This window comes from Mobula hypostoma, chromosome 3 (assembly GCF_963921235.1).
Source record: "Mobula hypostoma chromosome 3, sMobHyp1.1, whole genome shotgun sequence".
NCBI lineage: Eukaryota > Metazoa > Chordata > Chondrichthyes > Myliobatiformes > Myliobatidae > Mobula > Mobula hypostoma.
Genome location: NC_086099.1, coordinates 179,435,694 through 179,460,392, shown reverse-complemented (window position 1 = coordinate 179,460,392; position 24,699 = coordinate 179,435,694). Strand labels below are relative to the sequence as shown.

Below are 24,699 nucleotides of genomic sequence, written 5' to 3'. Positions count from 1 at the left end.
GGCACAGGATAGGGTGATTTTGCTTTTGATAGCTTTATTCTTAATTGTAATATATTTTAGGAGCCAATCAAGTGATTTTTTTTTTGAGCTGGCCAATCCTTTTCAGCCTTTTCTAACAAACCATTGAGCATTATAAAAAATTTAATCAATACAGACAAAGCTGAATATTCTGTAACACTGAAGTAAGTTTTCCTGAGATGATAATTAATTATATTTCTTGTATTTGCTAACCTCACTGATAGGGCCAATTTTTTTTGTTAAGCACAGTAGTCTTTCCATTATCCTTAAAGGATTTGGTTTTAATTAGAGGCCAAGAGGATATGAGTCAAAGGAAATATTAAAATATGTTTGGAACTACTCACTAGTCCCTTACAATTGAAGCGGAGAACTCCCTGAAAATAGTTGTGATCTGCTGGATGATATAAGAGGATTGAATTTTGATTATCTGTGGTGTTTTTGTAACAAAGAAAGCATTGATTGTAGTTTCTCATTCTTGGGCTTGGAATAAAACAACTATTTTGTTGGTATAACTATTGTTCCATACTACCTTTAAGAATTTGCATCAAACACATGAAATCAAAGAAATTCTACTTTGGATTATTCCAACCAGTTAACGGCAATGTGATAAACAAAAGAAGTTGAGAGCACGAAGAGTGTGGTACCGGGAAAACTCTTACTTCAGCTCAGATTTACTGAAGTTTGTGGCAGTGTTCCAGGAGAACTGATAGTTCCAGCTTTATTGAACTAAATTAATTATTTTGCTAGTTAAAACAAAGGTTTTATTTCAGTAAGCATTAGTCCTAGTCGCCAAAAATAAAGCAATAATATGGACGCAAGCATGTTAATGTGGAAAACATCTTATTTAAGGGTGTGACAAAAATGAAAGAATGGATTAATGGACATGTTGTTTTTCATATTTTGATTTAGATGATGGAATAGATGTTTTTGTTGCCAAGTTTGCAGATGATATGAAGATTGGTGGAGGGGCAGATAGTGTTGAGGAAACAGGTAGGCTGCAGAAGGACTTAGACAGATTAGGAGAATGGGCAAAAAAGTGGTAAATGAAATACAGTGTTGAAAAATGCATGGTTATGCATTTTGTTAGTAGAAATAAATGTGCGGAATATTTTCTAAATGGAGAGAAAATTCAAAACTCTAAGATGCAAAGAGACTTGGGAGTCCTTGTGCAGAACACCCTAAAAGTGGTATAAAAGGCAAATGCAATGTGACTAAACACATTGATGATGGTAGAGCGGTAGATGTAGTGTATAGGGATTTCAGCAAGGCATTTGTCAATGTACCCCATGTAAGGCTTATTGAGAAAGTAAGGAGGCATGGGATCCAAGGGGACATTGCTTTGTGGACCCGGAACTGGCTTGCCCACAGAAGGCAAAGAGTGGCTGTAGACAGGTCATATTCGGCATGGAGGTCGGTGACCAGTGGTGTGCCTCAGGGATCTGTTCTGGGACCCTTATTCTTCGTGATTTTTATAAATGACCTGGATGAAGGAGTGGTGGGATGGGTGAGTAAATTTGCTGATGACACAAAGGTTGGAAGTGTTGTGGATAGTGCGGAGGGCTATCAGAGGTTACAGCAGGACTTTGATGGGATGCAAAACTGGGCTGAGAAATGGCAGATGGAGTTCAACCCAGATAAGTGTGAGGTGGTTCATTTTGGTAGGTCAAATATGATGACAGAATGTAGTATTAATGGTAAGACTCTTGGCAGTGTGGAGTATCAGAGGGATCTTGGGGTCCGAGTCCATAGGGCACTCAAAGCTGCTGCGCAGGTTGACTCTGTGGTTAAGAAGGCATAGGGTACATTAGCCTTCATCAATCGTGGGATTGAGTTTAGGAGCCCAAAGGTAATGTTGCAGCTATATAGGACCCTGGTCAGACCCCACTTGGAGTACTGTACTCAGTTTTGGTCACCTCACTATAGGAACGATGTGGAAACCATAGAAAGGGTGCAGAGGAGATTTACAAGGATGTTGCCTGGATTGGGGAGCATGCCTTATGAGAATAGGTTGAATGAACTCAGCCTTTTTTCCTTGGAGTGACAAAGGATGAGAGGTGACCTGATAGAAATGTATAAAATGATGAGAGGCATTGATCGTGTGGATAGTCAGAGGCTTTTTCCCAGGGTGGAAATTGCTAGCATGAGAAGGCATGGTTTTAAGGTGCTTGGAAGCAGGTACAGAGGAGATATCAGAGGTAAGATTTTTACACAGAAAGTGGTGAGTGCGTGGAATGGGCTGCCGGTGACGGTGGTGGAGGCGGATACAATAGGGTCTTTTAAGAGACTCCTGGACAGGTATATGGAGCTCAGAAAAATAGAGGGCTATGAGTAACACTAGGTAATTTCTCAGGTAAGGACATGGTCGGCACAGCTTTGTGGGCCGAAGAGTCTGTATTGTGCTATAGATTTTCTATGTTCTAATGTCTGCATTTATTTCAAGAGATCCAGAATACAAGAGCAGGAATGTGATGCTGAGGTCTTATAAGGCACTGGTGAGGCCTCACTTTGTGTAATGTGAACAGTTTTGTGCTCCCGTCTAAGAACAGATGTGCTGGCATTGGAGAGGGTTCATTCGAGGTTCACAGGGGTGATTCTGGGAATGAAAGGTTTATTATATGAGGAATGTTTGATAGCTCTGGGTCTGTACTCACTGGAATTGAGAAGGATGGAGGGTGGGATCTTATTGAAACCTTTTGAATGTTGAAAGGCCAAGACAGAGTAGATGTGGAAACATGTTTCCCATGGTGGAGAAGTCTGGGACAACAGCCTCAGGGTAGAGGGGTGTCGATTTAAAACAGAGATGCGTAGAAATTTTTTTAGCCAGAAGTGGCAAATTTGTGAAATTTGTTACCACAGGAAGTTGAGGAGACCAAGTCGTTGGGTGTATTTAAGGCAGAGCTTGATAGGTTCTTGATTGTACATGGCATCAAAGGTTATGGAGAGAACGCCGGGGTGTGGGGCTTAGGTGAAGAAAAAAGAATCAGCCATGATTAAATAGCGGAGCAAACTTGGTGGGCCAAATGGCCTAATTCTGCTCCTATGTCTTATAGTTTTATAGTCTTATGGTCGAATATGATAGATTAGAATAGAGCTATTAAAAATCTGAGTGCAATTTGTAACATTTTGGGTTAAATACACAACTTCCAAGTTAGAAGCTTTTGCAGTGACTCATAAAACTGCTGCTTTTTCCTGAGTATTACACTAAACTACAGGAAAAGTTCTGGCATCCTATGCAGATTATGATTTTATGGTTCCACAGCTCCACAAACAAGCTTTGTGCTCTGTTGGCTGATGTTCCAATGCGTAATGAAGTCCAGAGAATAACATTGCATAATTCGTGCTACCATCTGGATTAATTTGATTTTCCATTGCCTGTAGAAATAAATGCATGAAGAAAGTTTTTTTATTACTACTAAATAAGTTCATAATTACATGATATATAGCAGAGGCACACTGCAGCACGGTGGAATTTATGGACAAAGAGGAGCAACATCTCATTAAAGCATGGAACAGATACCCATGGAAATTCATACGAAGATGACAGTGAGGTTGACAATGCACCAACCAAGAAGAGGCAAAACAGGTTGACCTTCCATACATTCAAATTATCTTGGAAATAGATAGATAGATAGATAGATATACTTTATTAATCCCGAGGGATTACTGTAAGAACCAAGCCTGAGTAATCAGCCTGATTACTCTAAGAACCTAGAATTTCAGTCATGCACCAGACCAGCCAACAGTAATGTTGAAGAGAGTACCTTGCAGACCAAAATAATGAATCAGGCTATTAGACAAGATCAATGTGGTCTACAAAATCCAATGTAGGGACAGCAGCAGATATTACCTGGGCCAAACTGGGTGAAAACTATCCACAAGGATCCATAAACATCAACAGGTTGTAAAATGACATGACCAACTCTCCCTACTCTGTAGCCATGAAGATTGAGAAGGGCACAAATTCAACTGGGCATCAGTGAAAGTAGTCATAGTCATACTTTATTGATCCCGAGGGAAATTGGATTTCGTTACAGTTGCACCATAAATAATTAAATAGTGATAAAACCATAAATAATTAAATAGTAATAAAACCATAAATAATTAAATAGTAATATGTAAATTATGCCAGGAAATAAGTCCAGGACCAGCCTATTGGCTCAGGGTGTCTGAACCTCCAAGGGAGGATTGTAAAGTTTGTGTAGTACACCTCTATCAAATCTTCCCCCATTCTCCTATGCTCTAAGGAATAAAATCATAACCTATCCACCTGTTCCCTGTAACTCAGGTGCTCAAGTCCTGGCAACATCCTTGTACATTTATTCTGCACTCTTTCAATCTTATTGTTATCTTTCCTGGAGGTAGATGTCCAGAAGTGCACACAGTACTCCAAGCTAGGTCTTGTACAACTTCAACATAACATCCCAACCCCTATACACAATGCTTTGATTTAAAAAGGCCCTAGCTATCCCTTTGATCCACTGCACTCCTTAGTGCCATACCATTCACCATGTAAATCCTACCCTGATTTGTCCTCCCAAAGTGAAACACCTCACATTTGTCTGCTGAAAATTCCATCTGCCCATTTTCAGCCCATTTTTCGAGCTGGTCCAGATCCTGCTGTAAGCTTTGACTGCCTTCCTCACTGTCCACTACATCGTCAGTCTTGGTGTCATCTACAGTTTTGCTGATCCAGTTCATCACATTATTGCTGATTATGGATGACAAACAATGGACCCACAAATAGTCCCTGTGAAAACTACTAGTAACAGGCGTCCTGTCAAAGAGGCAACTACCTACTACTACTGTTTGGCTTCTCGCACAAAACCAATGTCTAACCAAATTTACTACCTCATTTTGAATGCCAAGTGACTGAACCTTCTTAACCAGCCTCCTATCTGGGAACTTATCAAAGAGTTTGCTATAAGTCCATGCTTTTCCTCCATTAACTTTCCTGCTGACTTTCTTGAAAAACTCGATAAGATTGGTTAGGTATGACGTACTGTGTACGAAACCATGTTTACTATCCCTAATCATTCCCAAGTACTTATATATCCTGTCTCTTAGAATACTTCCCAATAACTTGCACACTACTCACGTCAGGCTTATCAGCCTGTAAATTCCTGGCTTATTCTTTGAGCTTTTTTTAAACAGCAGAACATTAACTATCTTCCAATCCTCTGGCACCTCACTCATAGCTAAAGATGTTTCAAGTTTCTCTGCAATTTCTGCACTAGCCTCCCACAGGGACTGAGAGAACACATTGTCAGGCCTTGGGGTTTTATCCACCCTAATTTGCCTCACTACAGAAAACACCTCCTCCTCTGTGATTCCTATAAGGTCCATGACATCAGTGCTGCTTTGCTACACTTCTGTAGCCTCTGTCTCTGTCTCTCGAGTAAATGCAGTTGCAAACAAATCCATTTAAGATCTCCGCATCTCTTTCAGCTCCATGTATAGATAACCACTGATCATCCAAAGGACCAATTTTGTCCTTTGCTATCCTTTTGCTCTTAATATATCTGTAAAAGCCCAGGAATTCTCCTTCACCTTGTCTGCTAGAGCAACTTCATGCCTTATTTTAGCCTTCCTGATCACCTTAAGAGTTCCCTTGCATTTTTTATACTCCTCTTCCTGCCTATACCTGCTATGCACCTACTTTTCTTACTTTGTCGAAAACCAAGGTTCCATAAACCTGTTATCCTTGCCTTTTATTCTAAGTGCATAAAAATTTACCTTTCATTCTGACAGGAACATAAAAACTAATTTTTACTGTACAACAAGTAATATGTTCCCAATGAAAAATATATAACAAATGACCCAAATTAGAGATGGTCCATCAGAGAAGTTGTTACTTTAATAAAATCAGTTAAAGTAATCTGAATGGCTTACAAGCAGTTTTATAAAGCATATTGCAAAAAATAGTAAGGCATTTGAGGTCAAATATATGCTGAAGAAAAATATTGAGAAAAAAGATCCATACTGAATGACCTTGAAAATCATTGTCCTTCTAATAGTGTTTCCATTAATTTCTCAGTGAGTCTGCAGTAAATCCAAAGTTAGGATTGGATTAACAACATTGAGGATTGCATCCAATATACATAGGAATTTGTGGTTATACCTACAATGCTGCTAGGGAGGGACTCCAGGATCTTGAATCAGCAACAGTGAGGGAACGGTGATGTATTTCCAAACTCAGTATGCTGTGTGGCTTGGAGCGCAAATGCTAGGTGGTGGTCTTTGCACTCTTTTGCTACTGTTGTAAAGGCCATGGGTGTGGAAATTGCTGTCTAAGGAGTCTTGGTGAAATGCTGCAGTACAACGTGTAGATGGCACAAACTGCTGCTGTTGTGTATTGGTGGTGGAGTGAGTGAATGGTTGTGGATGGAGTACCTACCAAGTGGGCTGCTGTGTCCTGTATGTTGTCGAGTTTCTGAGGGTTGTTGAAGCAGCACTCATCCAGATAAGTGGAATACATTCAATAACACTTCCAATCTGAATTGTGTGTACAGACTCTGGGGAGTTGGGAGATGAGATAGTTGCCGTAGGAATTGTAGCCTCTGGCCTACTCTTTGAGCCACATTTTGTATATAGTTATTTCAGTTCTGTTTCTGGTCAATGTAACCTAAAAGACATTGGTAGTTGGGGATTCAGTAATGATAATGCCATTGAATGTCAAGGGGTGATGTATTTTCTCAAACAAATGAATTAGGAACAGAACTAACTACTCATCTCCTTAAGTCTTCTTCACCATTTAATATGATTATGGCTGATTGTAACCTTAATTTTACGTACCCATCTACTTGTGTGCTTTTCAAAAACAGAGCTAACTCTGCCTTAAAAATAAACAAAGGCTCACGACCTTCTGAGCAAAGCTCCCTGTTTTTTTCTTAAATGGACAACACATCTTGTATGCTGTTGTCATAACTCATCTCACTCTTCTAAACACGAGGAAATCTGCAGATGCTGGAATTTCAAGCAACACACATAAAAGTTGCGGGTGAACGCAGCGGGCCAGGCAGCATCTCTGGGAAGAGGTACAGTCGACGTTTTGGGCCAAGACCCTTCATCAGGACTAACTGAAAGAAGAGCTAGTAAGAGATTTGAAAGTGGGAGGGGGAGGGGGAGATCCAAAATGACAGGAGAAGACAGGAGGGGGAGGGATGGAGCCAAGAGCTGGACAGTTGATTGGTTCCTTATCCCTTTTGCCAATCAACTGTCCAGCTCTTGGCCGAAACGTCGACTGTACCTCTTCCTAGAGATGCTGCCTGGCCTGCTGTGTTCACCAGCAACTTTTATGTGTGTCACTCTTCTAAACTTCAGCAAGTTCAAGCCAAGGTTGCCTAACTATACCTCATAAGATAACCCACCCATTCTAGCTACCACTCTAGTAAAGGTTCTCTGAACCACCTCCAACTTTATTTAAATCTTTCCTTAATGACTGATAGTTTGTGAACTAATGAGAATAACTTCAATGTAGATTGGAATAAATTTTTGTGAAGTGGTGGGGGAGATGGTGAAGAGAGACCTGACCAAATTTAACTACAGACCCTATTATCATTAATGAGTTGGTTAAAAAGAATCCTGAATATCTCATTAGTTGGCATTGACAAGGCCATGTAGACTATCTTTTGCCTTGTATGTACTCCAAATTTTGTAACCATAGCAGAAAAGCTAGTGATGGAATTTGAGCTTTTTAAGGTTAACCGCTCTAGGACTGAGAGTCCTTTAGTACAGGGTTGAAAAGTTGCATCAGCTGAAGCTTTGCTCTTATTTCTGGCTGCAGTCCTGAGGTAGTGTGTTAAAGGGTAAAAACACTTCTTACATGAAGGTTTCATCACACACTGCTTTCATTATGGATCCCATTCTGCTCATTATAAATCTCAGCAAACATATTTTTTTTGGCATTGTCCTTCAGGTTTAGTTAACAGTGATCTTTGTGGGAAATGTTTTCCCCACTAAATGAGAAAATGATGCTGTGCCAGCTAGTTAGTTAAAATGTGAAGTAGGAGCATCACCCCATTGCAAAAACTAGTTTAATAAGCACAAAAAATCACTAGTGGTAAGCACTATTCCTCCTTCTCTAGGCTCTGATCTTGAACTTCATTAAGGCCACTTTTTCAGTTCCCCAACATTCCAATGAATTATTATTACAAACCCACAATGCCATCTCCTATTCTCACTCTCAGCACACACTGACTTCCTCCATTAATCCACTGTCTTCTAACTATTATCAATTGCAGAAACTGCATCAATCTACCCCACTTCTCCCTCTACAGGACAATAAAATACATCATGCCAGGGAATTCAGTGCCAGCTTATCATTGTCCTCAGTCAGAAAGCTTAAGAGACACTAAAAGTCTGTGGGATGGCTGTCACATTCATCTGACTCACAGCCAAGTAATATCACATTTAACTGATCTCAAACCGTGTGGTTGAACTTCCCTTGCGTTTCTGTGAAGTCTCTCATTGGTATCCTGATCTTTGGCACTTTCCTCTTTTTCTTATGTCTGTTTCGCTAGATCATGTACTTTCTTCTCCTGTACCTTAACAATTGCCTCCTCAATAGACTATGGCTGAGATTTACACAAGAGATAGAAAGCTTTCCAGAGGGCTTCATCTTAAGATATTCCATCTTTCCCAAGCACCATCTCATAAATTGGTTCCCTGAGTAATTTGGCTGACAATTTAAAGGTGTCTGTAGATGCTGAAACTCACAGCAAGAGAAAGCTGTTGAGGTACTGGTAGCAACTTCAGCTCAAGAAATAGTTCTTCAGAGAGTAATAGTTTCAATGCCCTCTACTTAGATAGATAAAATGAGAGCAGCCATAACAAGAAAAAAATTGAGATGCATCAACAAATCAGTGCCATATTGAAAGCCATATAAGCTCCTAGCAACATGCATGAAAAATTGATAGATTAAAATATTCACAACAAAGCAATTTGTGCATTTATTCATTTCGGCATATATACATATATGCAGTAGCTAGGGTGCCTAAGATTTTTGCACTGTACTGTAATTGTCAACGTGGAGCAGAGGATGTGTAAATCTGGCAGGAGCAAAGGATGTTGGGAATAGCAAGGGTGGAATGCCGTGGGAGGGGTATGGGACAAGTGGCAGAGAAAGAGTGACAGGTGTGGGGGGTGGCATAAGTGCAGATACACCCAGCCCTGAGACACCAGGCAAGGAAATTTGATTTCAGACAATTGGTTTATTGATCATTTCAAAATTCGCCGGTGGTTGCTGCTTCACCGCCCCATCCCTTTCGTCTTTTCCCAAACATGATTCCCCTCTCCCTGTCCCCTTCCCACTCTCAGTCCACAACAGAGACCCATATCAGAATCAGGTTTATTGTAAGACCTTAAGATATAGGAGCAGAAGCAGGCCATTCAGCCCATCGAGTCTGTTCTGCCATTCAATCATGGGCTGATCCATTTCTTCCAGTCATCCCCACTCCCCTGCCTTCTCCCCATACCTCTTTGCCCATTCTTCTAAACTATCTGAGTCTCTCTGCAGGCTCTCTGTTTCCTCAACACCACCTGCTCCTCCACCTATCTTTGCAAATTTAGCCACCTATCCACCTATCTCAGCAAATTTAGCCACAAATCCATTAATCCCACAGTCCAAATCATTGACATACAATTGTCACTCACATATGTCTTGAAATTTGTTGTTATTGTGGTAGCAGTACAGTATAATACATTAAATTACTACAGTACTGTGCAAAAGTCTTAGGCATCCTAGCTATATATATGTATCTGAGACTTTTGCACAATACTGTACAGTATACACTTTAGAAACATTATAAGAGTATAATTTCATAACTTTAGAAAATTCAGTGCTGTATTTTTTATAGGATTGTATGTGCCTTGGAAGGAAACTGGGGTGTGGTAGCCCTCCTGCAAACCACATAGAGGTCATGTGTTTGGGTTGGTGCTATATATCTTGAAGATAAGTGTACACTGTAGAACATAACAGTGTAGAGAGTGATTGTTTAAAATATAGTTAGGATACAAACAGCTAAATGTCTGCTTTGTCTTGGGTAGTGTTCAATTTCTCAAGGTGGTCAATGTTAACAGAATGCCCAAAGATTAAGACAGATACGGAATCCAGAACAGGAAGCCAAGAAAGGAATTAAAGGGGGCAAATAACCTATGAGTGCAAGTTAAATAATCATGAAGGAGATAGTTAACCATGAGAGGAAGCTGGTGAGAAATATGAAAACTGACAATAAGGCATTTTTAATTAGATAAAATGAAGGAGCAGATTTGGAAGGGCAAAGTGCTTACCTCTGCTCTTTTTTATGTCATTGTTTTAAGTGTTTTTAAAGGCTTTAAGTGAAGGGTGTACTCACACTCTTGGGAGTTGTAAATGGTGTAAGGTTTTGGGTATTCAAGAAGTGAATCACCGCCAGAGGATATCCAGGTGTTGTATTTTTGTGACTGATCTGAGTATGTTTTTGACTAACGCAGACATGCATGCACACACAAAGAAATTGATGGACACACATGATGAAAATTACTGAGACTCACTATTTTTCGTAGAGTCTTACAGCACAGAGTGTAACATGTTCAATCCAACCACCAAGTACCTAACTATACAAACTCCTTTTACCAGCACTTGATCCAAATGCTTTTATTACCATTTAATGATAATTAGAATTGGTTTGACACTCTTTCAATGTAGTCGGTCACTGATATTTCTATAAGGTGGAAGTTAATTGCCACTGATCAGCTCCAGTTGGAATGTTGCCTGAAGCAAAATGTGTGTTATTATCAAGTAACTGTATATAGCACCAAAAGCTACCATTGTCAGCAAATATTCCCACTCTGGCTTTGTAGCGCTTGGAAGATAATTGATGAAGCAGCTAAAGGTAGTGACAGCTGCATTTTCAGCTGGGGGGAGAGTCCCATTGGGCTTCTTTGATGTCTTATGTTGTTACTGGTGCTTTGGCAAATGGTGATTTGGTATTAGCTACAGTTTTTCTTAACTCATCTCCAGAAATCAAATCTGTATGTGGTTAATACAGGGTTTCAAGGGATCTGGTTATGATTGATACTGACAAAATGTAAATTACCATAAGAACATAAGAAACGTAAGAAATAGGAGCAGACACGAGGAAATCTGCAGATGCTGGAAATTCAAGCAACACACACAAAATGCTGGTGGAACGCAGCAGGCCAGGCAGCATTTATAGGAAGATGTTTCGGGCCGAGACCCTTCATCAGGACTAACTGAAAGAAGAGCTAGTAAGAGATTTGAAGGTGGGAGGGGGAGGGGGAGATCCGAAATGATAGGAGAAGACAGGAGGGGGAGGGATAGAGCCAAGAGCTGGAAAGTTGATTGGCAAAAAGGATACCAGGCTGGAGAAGGGAGAGGATCATGGGACGGGAAGCCTGGGGAGAAAGAAAGGGGGAAGGGAGCAACAGAGGAAGATATAGTGAGAGGGACAGAGGGAGAAAAAGAAAGAGAGAGAAAGGCAAAAAAATAAAAAATAATAAATAACTAAATAAGCGATGGGGTAAGAAGGGGAGGAGGGGCATTAACAGAAATTAGAGAAGTCAATGTTCATGGCATTAGGTTGGAGGCTACCCAGATGGAATATAAGGTGTTGTTCCTCCAACCTGAGTGTGGCTTCATCTTGACATTAGAGCAGACCATGGATGGACATATCAGAACGGGAATGGGACGTGGAATTAAAATATGTGGCCACTGGGAGATCCTGCTTTCTCTGGCGGACAGAGTGTAGGTGTTCAAATCTCTTACTATCTCTTCTTTCAGTTAGTCCTTACGAAGGGTCTCAGCCCAAAATGTTGACTATACCTCTTCCTATAGATGCTGCCTGGTCTGCTGTGTTCCACCAGCAAATAGGAGCAGGAGTAGGCCATCTTGCCTGTTGAGCCCTGCTCCGTCTGCAAGTATATATCCTTCCTGATGGCACAATTGGCAACTTCGTCCATCAATATGCTTATAATACAAACAGACTTAGCCAATTTTGTATTTTATCAGGTAACTGTGAGTGTTATAACTATAGAGGATAAGTCAGTTAGAGGCATAGTTAATTCTCAAGTATAGGTCTTTGCAGTAGTAGGATGTTCTTAGTCCATAAAGCTAGTCTGTGTGTTTATGTAGGCAGCTATTTCTTAATGTTGTGCAGTGAACTATAGTACCTGAAGATGAATTTCTATTCCTTACAGCCATATAAAACCACGTAAAGATGCTACATTACATTGAAAATATTTTCTTTTACTTACAGTATGTAGGAAGGAATTCTTTGAATCCACTGGCACATTTACATCTCCAAACTATCCAAGTGGCTTCTCCATTTATCGAGAATGTATCTACATAATTACTGTGGAAGACAACAAGCAAATTCGGCTCAACTTTACTGACTTCAAAGTGGAAGGATATCAGACTTGTACTTCTGCCTATGTTGAAATTAGGTATTCTAGCAGTCCTTGAGACTAATTATTTAGATATTACCATTTTATTAATCCTCAAAAGATGCACTCAATTTAACTATAGAATCTAACAAAGTATACAGAATATTATTTGTGGAAGTTTGTTCTTTAACAGCATAACAGTAAACAGTAAAAATATGAGCCAGGGCATTACAAATAATATTTGGGGTCAATCAAATAGTTCAACAGATTTATTATAAGCCTTCGAGCTACAATTTTTAGGTAGCTTAGCGAAACAGAATCAGGTTTAATATCACTGGCATGCATCGTGAAATTTGTTTTGTGGCAGCTGCACATTGCAATACATAATAAAAATATAGTAAGACATATATTTAAAAATTAATTTAAATAATTAAAAAGCAAAAAAAAGTGAGGTAATTCATTGTCCATTCAGAATTCTGCTGGCGAAGGGGAAGAAGCTGTTCCTGAAACATTGAATGCATGTCTTCAGTCTCCTGCACCTCGTCCTTGACAGTAACAATGAGAAGAGGGTGTTGGGCATCCTTAATGATGGATGCCACATTTTTGAGGCCTCACCTTTTGAAGGAGTCTTCAGTGCTGGGAAGCTCAATCCCCATAATGGAGCTGGCTGAATTATCAACTTTCTGCAGCTTTTTCTAATCCTGTGCAGTGGTCCCTCCATACAAGGTGGTGATGCGACCAGTTAAAATGCTCTCCACAGTACTTCTGTAGAAATTTGTCAAAGTCTTTGGTGACATACCAAATCTCCTCAAACTCCAATGAAATATAGCCGCTGCCATGCCCTTTTTTGTAATTGTATCAATATACTAGGACAGGGTAGATCTTCAGAGATGTTAACACCCAGGAACTTGAAACTGCTCACCCTTTCCACTCCTGATCTCTCGATGAGGCCTGATGTGTGTTCCCTAAACTTCCCCTGCCTGAAGTCCACAGTCAATTCCTTGGTCTTACTGACATTGAGTGCATAGTTGTTGTGTAACATCACTCAACCAGCTGATCTATCTCACTCCTGTATGCCTCCCCATCACCATCTGAAATTCTGCCAACTATAGTTCTGTCACTGGCAAATTTGCAGATGGCATTAGAGCTGTCCTTAGCCACACAGTTATGGGTGTATAGAGAATAAAACAGTAGGCGAAGCATGCATCCTTGAAGTGCACTAGTGTTGATTGTCAGTGAGGAGGAGATGCTATTTCCAATCTGCACTGACTGCGGTCTCCCGATGAGGAAGTCAAGCATCCAGTTGTAGAGGGAGGTACAGAGACCCAGGTTTTGAGGCTTGTTGATTAGAGCAGGATTGTGTTGAACACTGAGCTGTAATCAATAAACAGCAGCCTGACATTGGTATTGCTGTTGTCCAGATGAATATAAAGATATTAACTATTGACTTTTGATCATACAATTAGATTAACTTTCCTTTAGTAGGCAATGTTTCTCCTTATCAGTGGCTCTTAAATGCTGTACAATAATATGATGTTTTCTTTCCTTTCATGTTGTGAAATCCGAAGGAATGTAAGTATAGTTCTTGACACTACAACCTGCTATTTGCCATGTTCAATTCCCTCTGGGATCAGTGTAACCAAACTAAGCAACAACTGGTACAACTTGGAAAATGAAGTTATAGAAAATTAAACTGGACTTGTGAAATTGGAGCAAGTGCAAAACATATTGACGAGCCTATGTTTGAGGCTCAGAATATATTAATCCATGGGCGTCAGCTGTGGAGCCAGGTGAAGGATTGTGAGGAGAATGATGGACAGATGGAGCCAGACTGGGGAAGGGGGACAGAGGAGTGCTGAGACTGTGGCAAGAAGGTGATAGGTAGAGATATAATAAGAATAAATTTAGGCCGGAGGAGCCAGGTGTGAAGGGGTAGGCACGGAGGCTGTTTGGTGATAGATGGAGAGATGAGGTGGAGGTGGAACCAGGTGAGAAAGTGGGAAGAGGGAGGTAATAGGAAAAAGAACCAGTGCTGAGGAAACCCTGCTAAATAGGTATACGAGTGAATGCAGATGAAACCAGGTTTGGGGAAGGGATTCTGAACCTACGCAATAGGGCAGGAGAAGGGATGGAAAAGGTGATCAAAGTGAGATCGACTCTGGGTAGACTGGTAAGAGATTGAAAGGCACACAGGAGGACTGGGTTAACTAAAGTTGCAGGTTTCAGTGTTCAGCCTGGCAACATAAAATCGACTATCATCTATTGACATAATGGATCATGTCTCCTCCAGTCTGTTGTGTCTCTGAAATACAAAGTATTTCCTTGTATATAATAGAGCTATGATATGTGTAAATTCCTTTCTTACACGGGTGAATTGTCCAGATAACCTGCTGGTTAAAATGAAAGGAAACATGAAGGAGCTGAGTTTTGAGTATGTAGGCATAACATAAATTTTATTACCTGGAAACTGGTTTTACAGCCTAACTAGACTAAATTGAGGTTTATACCTTCAACCATTCCACTCCATGGTTTAAGTTCCTTCCACTGCTTCAATTGTCCTTTATTATAAATCACCTAATTTTTCTGGCTCTCCATAAGGTTCTTATAACAAGACATATTTAAATCACAGAGAGGATTTTATGATCATAATTAAAAGTTATTGCTGGTACCAGGAAAAAAACTTGCAGTTCTGTAATAAATAAAAAAGTGATTTTTTTTTGGCACATAGTTGCAATTGGCAGTGAATTTGAAGAGAAAGCATTCAAGTACCCACATCTTGTTATGATCCAGTTCCTTCTTTCATGTTCAGGGACTTGTAATTAATGTAGAGTAGACTGAGGATATGGAATAAAAAGACGTAAGTCTGTTAAAGATGCTTATAAGAGAGGTTTTTCATTAGCAAGGAGCTGGCAGTAGAAACCAGGAAATCCTGCCTATTGTGCACAGAGTGAAGGTGCTTGACATAACTGTCTTCCAATCTACATCGATCTCACCAGTGTAGAGAAGAACACACAGGGAGCACCAGATACAGTAGATGGCCCCAAGAGACTTGCAGGTAAATTGTTGACTCGCATGTAGAATGAAGCAGCATTGATAAGATGAGAAAATAAAACAAAAAAAAAAATGGAGTACCATTAGATCATCTGAACCCTCAAGCCTGGTCCACACATTCAATATCATCATAGCTGATCTGCTCAGGACCTAGCTCCTGTTCTGTGTAACTTCCTCATATTTTACAATCTTCCAAAAAGATATCACCCTTGTCTTTATATACCTCTGATGTCTATCCTCTACAACATTCTCATGTAAAGAATTTTACTGAAATACCACCTCTACAGGAAATATGAAAAATAGTATTTAGATGTCATGTGCATTTCTCAGCAGCACATTTAATACCTTACACAAATCCATGTAATCAATGTCCAAATCACATGAAATCGTTGCAGCCTAAAATTTCTAATGTTTGCTTTTTGTTTCAGAAATGGTGGATATGAAACATCTCCCTTGGTTGGTCAGTACTGTAGTGCAAAAGCCCCACCGCTCATCATATCCCACAGCAATAGACTATGGATTAAATTAAAATCAGACAATATTTTTGAATACCATGCATTCATGGCTTACTGGGATGGTAATTCTACAGGTAAGATCCTTGCTTTAAATGGTGTAATAAAAAATGAAAATATTTTATTTGGATAAAAATAGTTTTTGCTTTAAGCTGAGCAAAGGACCATAAGCCTTGATTTCGAATGATAAATATGATTAGATTCAAGAACCCACATTTAGATACTTTTCTACCACTTAAACATTGAAATTGTGTATGGTTATGAATTGATTAACTTTGACATGTCTATTTCCAAGCACATTTCTGAAATAGCAAATGATAAGACCATAAGATCATAAAATATTAGAATTAGGACATTTGGTCATTCAAGCTTGCTACCATTTCATTATGGCTGATCCATTTCCCCCTCAGCCCAATCTCCTGCCTTCTCCCTGTAACCCATCATTCCCTGATTAATCATGAACCTATAAACCTCTGCCTCAAATGTACTCAGTGACTTGGCCTCCACAGGCACTCGCTGGCTGAAGAAATTCCTCCTCATCTCCGTTCTAAACGGATGTCCCTCTATTCTGAGGCTGTGCCCTCTGGTCCTAGGCTCCCCACCATAGAAAAAAAAATCTCCCCACATCCACTCTGTTGAGGCCTTTCAATAGGTTTCAATGAAATCGTCCTTCATTCTCCTGAATTTCAGTGAGTACAGGCACAGAGCCATCAAACACTCTTCATGTGACAAGTTTTTCAATCCTGGAATCATTCTCGTGAACCTCCTCTGAACCTTCTCCAATGTCAGCACATCCTTTATTAGATAAAGGCTTTGAAAGGGAGAACACAACTACAGCTGTAAAGATCCGTGCTGCATCTGATGACCCTGTGATCTCCGTCTCAGAGGCCGATATTAGGCTGTCTTTAAAGAGAGTGAACCCTCACAAGGCGGAAGGTCCAGGTGGAGTACCTGGTAAGGCTCTGAAAATCTGTGCCAACCAATTAGCAGGAGTACTCAAGGACATTTTCAAACTCTCACTGCTATGGGTGGAAGTTCCCATTTGCTTCAAAAGAAGAATAATATGGGCTGCATTAATGACTATCGCCCGGTAGCACTCAGATCAACAGTGACGAAATGCTTTGAGAGGTTCGTCATGACTAGTCTGAACTCCTGCCTCAGCAAGGACCTGGACCCATTGCAACTTCCCTATCGCCACAATAGGTCAATGGCAGATGCAATCTCAATGGCTCTTCGCAAGGTTTAGACCACTTGGACAACACAAACACCCATGTCAGGATGCTGTTCATCAACTATAGCTCAGCATTTAATATCATCATTCCCACAATCCTGATTGAGAAGTTGCAGAACCTGGGCCTCTGTACCTCCATCTGCAATTGGATCCTCGACTTCCTAACCAGAAGACCACAATCTGTGTGGATTGGTGATAACATATCCTCCTCGCTGACAATCAACACTGGCACACCTCAGGGGTGTGTGCTTAGCCCACTGCTTTACCCTCTATATACACATGACTGTGTGGCTAGGCGTAGCTCAAATACCATCTATAAGTTTGCTAACGATACAACCATCATTGGTAGAATCTCAGGGGCGTACAGGAGTGAGATATGCCAATTAGTGGAGTGGTCTGCGGCAACAACCTGGTGCTTAACGCCAGTAAGACGAAAGAGCGGATTGTGGACTTCAGGAAGGGTAAGACGAAGGAACGCATACCGATCCTCATAAAGGGGTCAGAAGTGGAGAGTGTGAGCAGTTTCAAGTTCCTGGGTGTCAAGATCTCCGAGGATCTAAACTGGTCCCAACATATCAATGTATTTATAAAGAAGGCAAGACAGCGACTATACTTTATTAGGAGCTTGAAGAGCTTTGACATGTCAACAAATGCACTCAAAAACTTCTATAGATGTACGTGGGAGAGCATTCTGTCAGGCTGCATCACTGTCTGGTATGGAGGGGCTACTGCACAGGACCGAAAGAAGCTACAGAAGGTTGTAAATCTAGTCAGCTCCATCTTGGGTTCTAGCCTACAAAATACCCAGGACATCTTTAGGGAGCGGTGTCTCAGAAAGGCAACTTTCATTATTGAGGACCTCCAACACCCAGGGCATGCCCTTTTCTCACTGTCACCATCAGATAGGAGGTACAGTAGATTGAAGGCACACACTCAGCGATTCAGGAACAGCTTCTTCCCTCTGCCATCCGATTCCTAAATAGACATTGATATCTTTGGATACTACCTCACTTTTTTTTAATATACAGTATTTCTGTTTTTTCACATTTAAAAAAATCTATTCAATATATATACGTACACTGTAATTGATTCACTTACTTTTTAAATTTTATTTATTTATTTTTTTCTCTGCTGGATTATATTGTTGCATTGAACTGCTGCTGCTAAGTTAACAAATTTCACGTCACATGCTGGTGATAGTAAACCTGATTCTGATTCTGATTCTGAAAACTGCTCACGATACTCCAAGTGGGACCTCACTTGTGCTTTATAAAGCCTCGGCATTACCTCCTTGTTTATATCTTCTAGCCCTCTTGAAATGAATGCTAACATTCTAGTTGCCTTCCTCACCACTAACTCAACCTGCAAATTAACCTTCATGAAATCCTGCACGAGGACATTCAGATCTCTTTGCACCTCAGATTTTTGAATTTTCTCTCCATTTAGATAAAAGTTTATGCTGTTATTTCTTCTATCAAAATGCATGGCCATACACTCCTGACACTGTATTCCATCTGGCACTTCTTTGTCCATTCTCCTAATCTGACTAAGTCCTTCTGCAGCCTCCCTACTTCCTCAACACTGCTTGTCCACAAAGCCATCAATTCCATCACCCAAATCATTGGTATATAATGTAAAAAGAAGCGGTCCCAACACAGACCACTAGTCTCCAAAAGACAACCAGAAAAAGCTCCTTTTATTCCCACTCTTTGCCTCCTGCCAATCAGCTAATGTTTTATCCATTCCAGAATCTTTCCTGTAACACAGTGGGCTCTTGATTTGTTAAGAAACTTCATGTGTAGCACCTTGTCAAAGGCCTTCTGAAAATCCAAGTACACAACATCCACCAACTCTTCCTTGTCTATCCTGCTTGGTATTTCTTCAAAAAATCACAACAAATTTGTCAGGCAAGATTTTGCCTTGAGGAAACCATGCTTACTTTGGCCCATTTTATCATGTGCCTCCAAATACCCAAAATTAGATCCTCAACAATCAACTCCAACATCTTCTCAAGAATTGAGGTCAGATTAACTGGTCTATAATGTCCTTTCTTCTGCCACTCACTCTTCTTGAAGAGTGGAGTGACATTTTTCCAGTCTCTGGAACCACGCCAGAATCTTTTGATTCTTGAAAAGTCATTACTAATGCCTCCAAATCTCTTCAGCCATCTCTTTCAGAACCCTGGGGTGTAAACTGTCTGATTCAGTGATGGACCTACTTTCAGCTCTTTCAGTTTCCCAAGCAGCATCTCCATAGTAATGACAACTTCACTCACTTTTACCCTCAACACTCGTGAACTTCCAGCATACTGCTAGTGTCTTCCACAATGAATACTGCTGTAACATTCTTATTCAGTTCATCTGCCATTTCCTTGTCCTCCATTACTACCTCTCCAGCATCACTTTCCAGTGGTCAGATATCTACTCTCACCTCTCTTTTACTCTTTATATATCTGAAGAAACTTCTGATATTCTCTTTAATATTATTAGCTGGCTTACCTTTGTATTCCATCTTTTCCCTCTTTATGAGTTTTTAATTGCCTCTGTTGGTTTTTAAATGTTTCCCAATCCTCTAACTTCCCACAAATTTTCGTTTTATTCTATGCCCTCTCTTTTGTTTTTTTTTGTCGGCTTTGACTTCCCTTGTCAGCCATGGTTGCATCTTCCTGCCTTCAGAATATTTCTTCTTTGGGATATATCTATCCTGTGCCTTCCAAATTGTTCCCAGAAACTTCAGCCATTGCTGCTCTTCCATCATCCCTGCTAATGTCCCCTTCCAATCAACTTCGGCGAACAACTCTCTCAAATCTCTATAATTCCCTTTTCTCCTCTGTAATACTGATACATTTGCCTTTATCTTCTCTTTCTTGAATTGCTGGGTGAACTCTATCATATTATGATCACTTTCACTTCAAGGTTCCCTCACTGGTCAAGATGACGCCAGTGAACAATGACCTTTGGGTGACATCTTCCAGATGGTCAATTATTTCAGTTTTTCTACTTCTTCTTTTTATCTTAATTTTGATTTTGAAACTGTTGGATCCTGGGACTTACAATCTGTAGTTCGATCGAGTCAGCTAGTACTCTGTTGTCCCTGAGGATCCTCCAGAAGAGAAATGTGAGCACGAGCTACCACGAGAAGAAGCTCAGAGACAAGTTGAGGGGCCTTGATCAACTACATTTTTCACAGATTGAAGTGTTGAGGAAGATTGAAACAATGAGGCAGATGCAAAAGAGAGTGAGTGGTTCATGTCACTGGTTTGGGATGTTGGTTCATGTTGCTTCACTTGGAGAGGCCATTGATTCATGTTGCTGCCCTCAGAGGAGCCGTTGGTTCATGCTGCTGCCCTCGGAGGGGCCACTGGTTCGTATTCCTGCCATCGGAGGGGCTGTTGGTTCATGTTGCTGCCCTTGGAGAGCTGCTGAGTCCCGATGCTCTTGGACAGCAGTCCCCAACCACCAGGCCACGAAGCATGTGCTACCGGGCTGCGAGGAAACGATATGATTTGGCGATATGAAACGATATGAGTCAGCTGCACTTTTCCTCATTCCCTGTCACGCCCACTGTTGAACCTTAACGCACGCGAGGTCATCAGTGACCCAAGACGTACAAAGGAATGGATCCGTGACTCATTTGTGAATGTTTCCGATGAATCATCCATGTCAGTGCGGGAAGAAGATCAACTCCTCGAGCTTGCAAATGACAGTGGGCTGAAAAGTATGTTTGACATAACATCTCTGCCGGCATTCTGGATCACAGTCAAGGCTGAATATCCTGAGACAGCCATGAAAGCATTGAAAACATTGCTTCCATTTCCAACATCATATCGCTGAGAAGCGGATTTTTCTGCGATGAATACAACGAAAACTAAATTGTGGAATAGACTGGACATAAGGAACCCCCTTTGAGTATCGCTGTCTCCCATCACCCCTCGATGGGTCCGTCTTGTTGCAGGGAAACAAGCCCAGGGCTCCCATTGATTTAGCGATATTGGTGTGTTGTAATGATTTTATATGTTCATATGAGGAAAATATGCGCTATGTGTTTAATATCCAAACGTTACTTAAAATGTTGTGATGCTATTGACTTATAAGTGACTTATAATTCAGTGGTCCCCAACCTCCGGGCCGCAAAGAACGCAGCGGTACAGCGGTGGCCGGGACGCACCCAGCACATCTTTAAGGAAAAGCTGAAATAAACAAGCTAATTTTAGAATTTTAGATTATGAGGACATGCAGTCCTCTTTAGATTAGATTATGAGGACACACAGTCCTCTTTTATTGTCATTTAGTAATGCATGCATTAAGAAATGATACAATATTCCTCCGGTGTGATATCACAGAAACACAGGACAGACCAAGACTGAAAAACTGGCAAAAACCACATAATTATAACATATAATTACAACAGTGCAAACAATACCATAACTTGATGAAGAAGAGACCATGGGCACCATAAAAAAAGTTCAAAGTCTCTCGAAAGTCCCACATCTCACGCAGACGGGAGAAGGAAGAAAACTCTCCCTCTCATGCCTGACCACAGTCTGACTGAGTCGTCGGAAAACTTCAAGCCTCCGACCAGCCCACCGAGCACCACCTCTGCTGAGCGCTTCGACCCCAACCCTGGCCACCAGCAGCAGGCAAAGCTGAGGATTTTGGGGCCTTCCCTCCGGAGATTCTCAATCGTAAAGTAGCAGCGGCAGCGAACTGGGCGTTTCAGAAATTTCTCCAGCTGTTCCTCTGTGCTTCTCATGGCTGTCTCCATCAAATCAGAATTGTGCACGGCCCCTATTTAACAAATACGATATCATTTCACCGGAGAGGCTGCGCACCTTTGACCTGGGCCGGCGTTTACATGCCAGGCAGCACCTAATCAATTAGCTTGTTTATTTCGGCTTTTTTCTTAAAGATGTGCTGGGTGCGTTCCTGCCACCGCTGTACCGCTGCATTCTTTGCGGCCCGGAGGTTTGGGACCACTGTTGTAATTGATTTATCACTATAATTATGCGAGGAAAATATGCGCTGTGTGTTTGATATTAAATTCGTTAGATAAACCCCTTTAGAAACGAAATCGAGTGTATTAGCCAATTATGAGTGACTTATAGTTGACTTATCACCTATTTTCCGGTTGTGTTTAACAACCGCCCCCACCCCCGCCCCCCGGGTCAGCCGGTCCGCAAGAATATTGTCAATATTAAACCGGTCCGCGGTGCAAAAAAGGTTGGGGACCCCTGCTCTTGGAGATGTTATCGAAATTTTGAGATTTACGGATTGGACTGTAGGTCATATTAGCCTCTTTGAGTTCTATTTTTTTTGCGTTCTCATCCATTCTTTCTTGTTGCCAATTTGTAGGCTGGAGATTTGGGGTTTGCAAGTTTTTATTTCCTTTGCTATTGTGCGGTGGTTGGCGATTGATGTCTTTCTTTCAACTAACTCTGTTTGTTTGTACTTTATGGCTATTGGGAGAAGACAAATCTCAGAGTTGTATTCTGCATACATACTTTGATAATAAAATAAACCTTTGAACAGTTGAGCTTAAGCTCTCTAATTAATTCCAGTTCATTGCACAACACCCAGTCCAGAATAGCTGATTCCCTTGTGGGCTCAACCACGAGCCGCTCTAAAAAGCAATCATGTGAGCATTCTACAAATCTCCTCTCTTGCGATCCAACACCAACCTGATTTTCCCAAACTACCTGCATATTGAAATCCCCCATGACTATCATAGCATTGCCCTTTTGACATACCTTTTCTATCTCCTATTGTAATTTGTATCCCACATCCTAGCTACAGTTTGTAGGCCTGTATATACAGTAACTCCCATCAGGGTATTTTTACTCTTGCGGTTTCTTAGCTCCACCCACAAAGATTCTACACCTTCAGACCCTATGTCACTTCTTTCTAAGGATTTGATTTCATTTTTTTACCAACAAAGCCACCCCACCCCCTCTGACTACCTGCCTGTCCTTTTGATACAATGCGTATCTCTGAATTTTAAGCTCCCAGTTATAATCTTTCCCCAGCCACAACTCACTGATGCCCACAAAATCATACTTGCCAATCCATAACTATGCTACAAATTCATGTACCTTATTTCGTATACAGTGTGCATTCAAATATAACACTTTTAGTCCTGGATTCATCACCCTTTTTTGATTTTGTCTCCCTTTTGCATTGCAACTCAAACTGCTGACTGCAATTCTGCCCTATCATCAGCCTGTCCTTGCTTGTAGTCTCACTGAACACGGCCTCTGTTTGTAAACCAACTATCTCATCCTCAGCCCTCTCACTCTTGTTCCCATCCCCTTGCTAAATTAGTTTAAACCCTCCTATCAGCTTTAGCAAACCTTGCTGCAAGGATATTGGTCCCTCTCGGGTTCAGGTGTAACCCATCTCTTTTGAACAGGTTGTATCTTACCTAGGAAGTGATCCCAATTATCCAGAAATATGAAGCCCTGTGCCTACACCAGTTCCTCAGCCACACATATGTCTGCCAAATGCTTCTATTCTTCCCCTCACTAGCGCATGGCACAGGTAGCAATCCAGGGATTTATACCTTGGTGGTCCTGCTTTTCAGCTTCCTACCTAGCTCCCTAAAATCTTTCTTCAGGACCACCCCACCTTATTTACCTATGTCAATGAAGCCAATATGTACCAAGACTTCTGCTGGCTCATCCTTCCTCTTTAGAATACCGTGGACCTGATCTTAGAAATCCCTGACCCTGGCACCTGGGAGGTAACATACCATCTGAGTGTCTCTATTGCATCCACAGAATCTCGACTCCCTTTCTTTAACTATGGAATCTCGTATCACAGCAGCAGTCCTCTTCGCCTCTCATCTCTTCTGAGCCACAGTGCCAGAGACCTGGTCAGTGTGGCTCCCCCCAGAAAGGTATCCTCCTCAACAGTATCTGAAACGGAATACTTGTTATTGAAGGGAACGGCCGCAGGGGTATTCTGTACTGGCTGCCCATTTCTCTTCCTTCTCCTGACAGTCACCTAACACCTGCCTCCTGCACCCTAGGGGTGATAACTTCCCTGTAGCTCCTATCTGTCACTTCCTCAGTCACCTGTATGAGCCGAAGGTCATCAACCTCCAGTCCAGTTCCTTAACTCCTTCTCTGTGGAGCTGCAGCTCAGTGCACCTGGTGCAGATGTGGTTATCTGGGAGACTATAGGTCTCCCAGAAGTCCCACATCTTACACAAAGAACGTAGTACTGCCCCTGGAGTCATTCTCCATAAATAAACATAGATCTGAATGTATGTGCATGGAGCATATTAGGAGAATAATTTAACAGTCTATTGAACATGAGAGAACAGTTTTGACGATATTTCTGTTTCATACTCAACTATTATCATCTTTCTCATGGCCTGTCTAAGAATGCATCTTATTCTAGAACCAATTTCAGGAAGTGAGTATGGACCCAATGATATTCTTATTGACACCAAATTACAAACCTCCGCAAATTCACCCTATGCCTTAGGGTGTAAAATGTTACTTGATGT

General features: G+C 41.1%; 1 protein-coding gene and 1 long non-coding RNA gene across 4 annotated transcripts in view; one reads left to right on the top strand and one right to left on the bottom strand.

Annotated features, from left to right (window-relative positions):
- Positions 1–24,699, top strand: part of cubn (cubilin (intrinsic factor-cobalamin receptor)) — a 264,719-nt gene that overhangs the window by 93,095 nt on the left and 146,925 nt on the right. For all 3 annotated transcript variants that reach the window (XM_063044183.1, XM_063044182.1, XM_063044184.1), the window contains 2 exons: positions 12,273–12,459; positions 15,879–16,039. In XM_063044183.1, coding sequence (XP_062900253.1) covers positions 12,273–12,459; positions 15,879–16,039 — 348 coding nt within the window. The remainder of the gene's footprint in view (positions 1–12,272; positions 12,460–15,878; positions 16,040–24,699) is intronic.
- LOC134344428 (uncharacterized) overlaps positions 1–24,699 on the bottom strand; it is a 68,203-nt gene that overhangs the window by 33,014 nt on the left and 10,490 nt on the right. Inside the window, exon 2 of the long non-coding RNA XR_010017437.1 lies at positions 12,271–12,368. This is a non-coding gene — a long non-coding RNA (uncharacterized LOC134344428). The remainder of the gene's footprint in view (positions 1–12,270; positions 12,369–24,699) is intronic.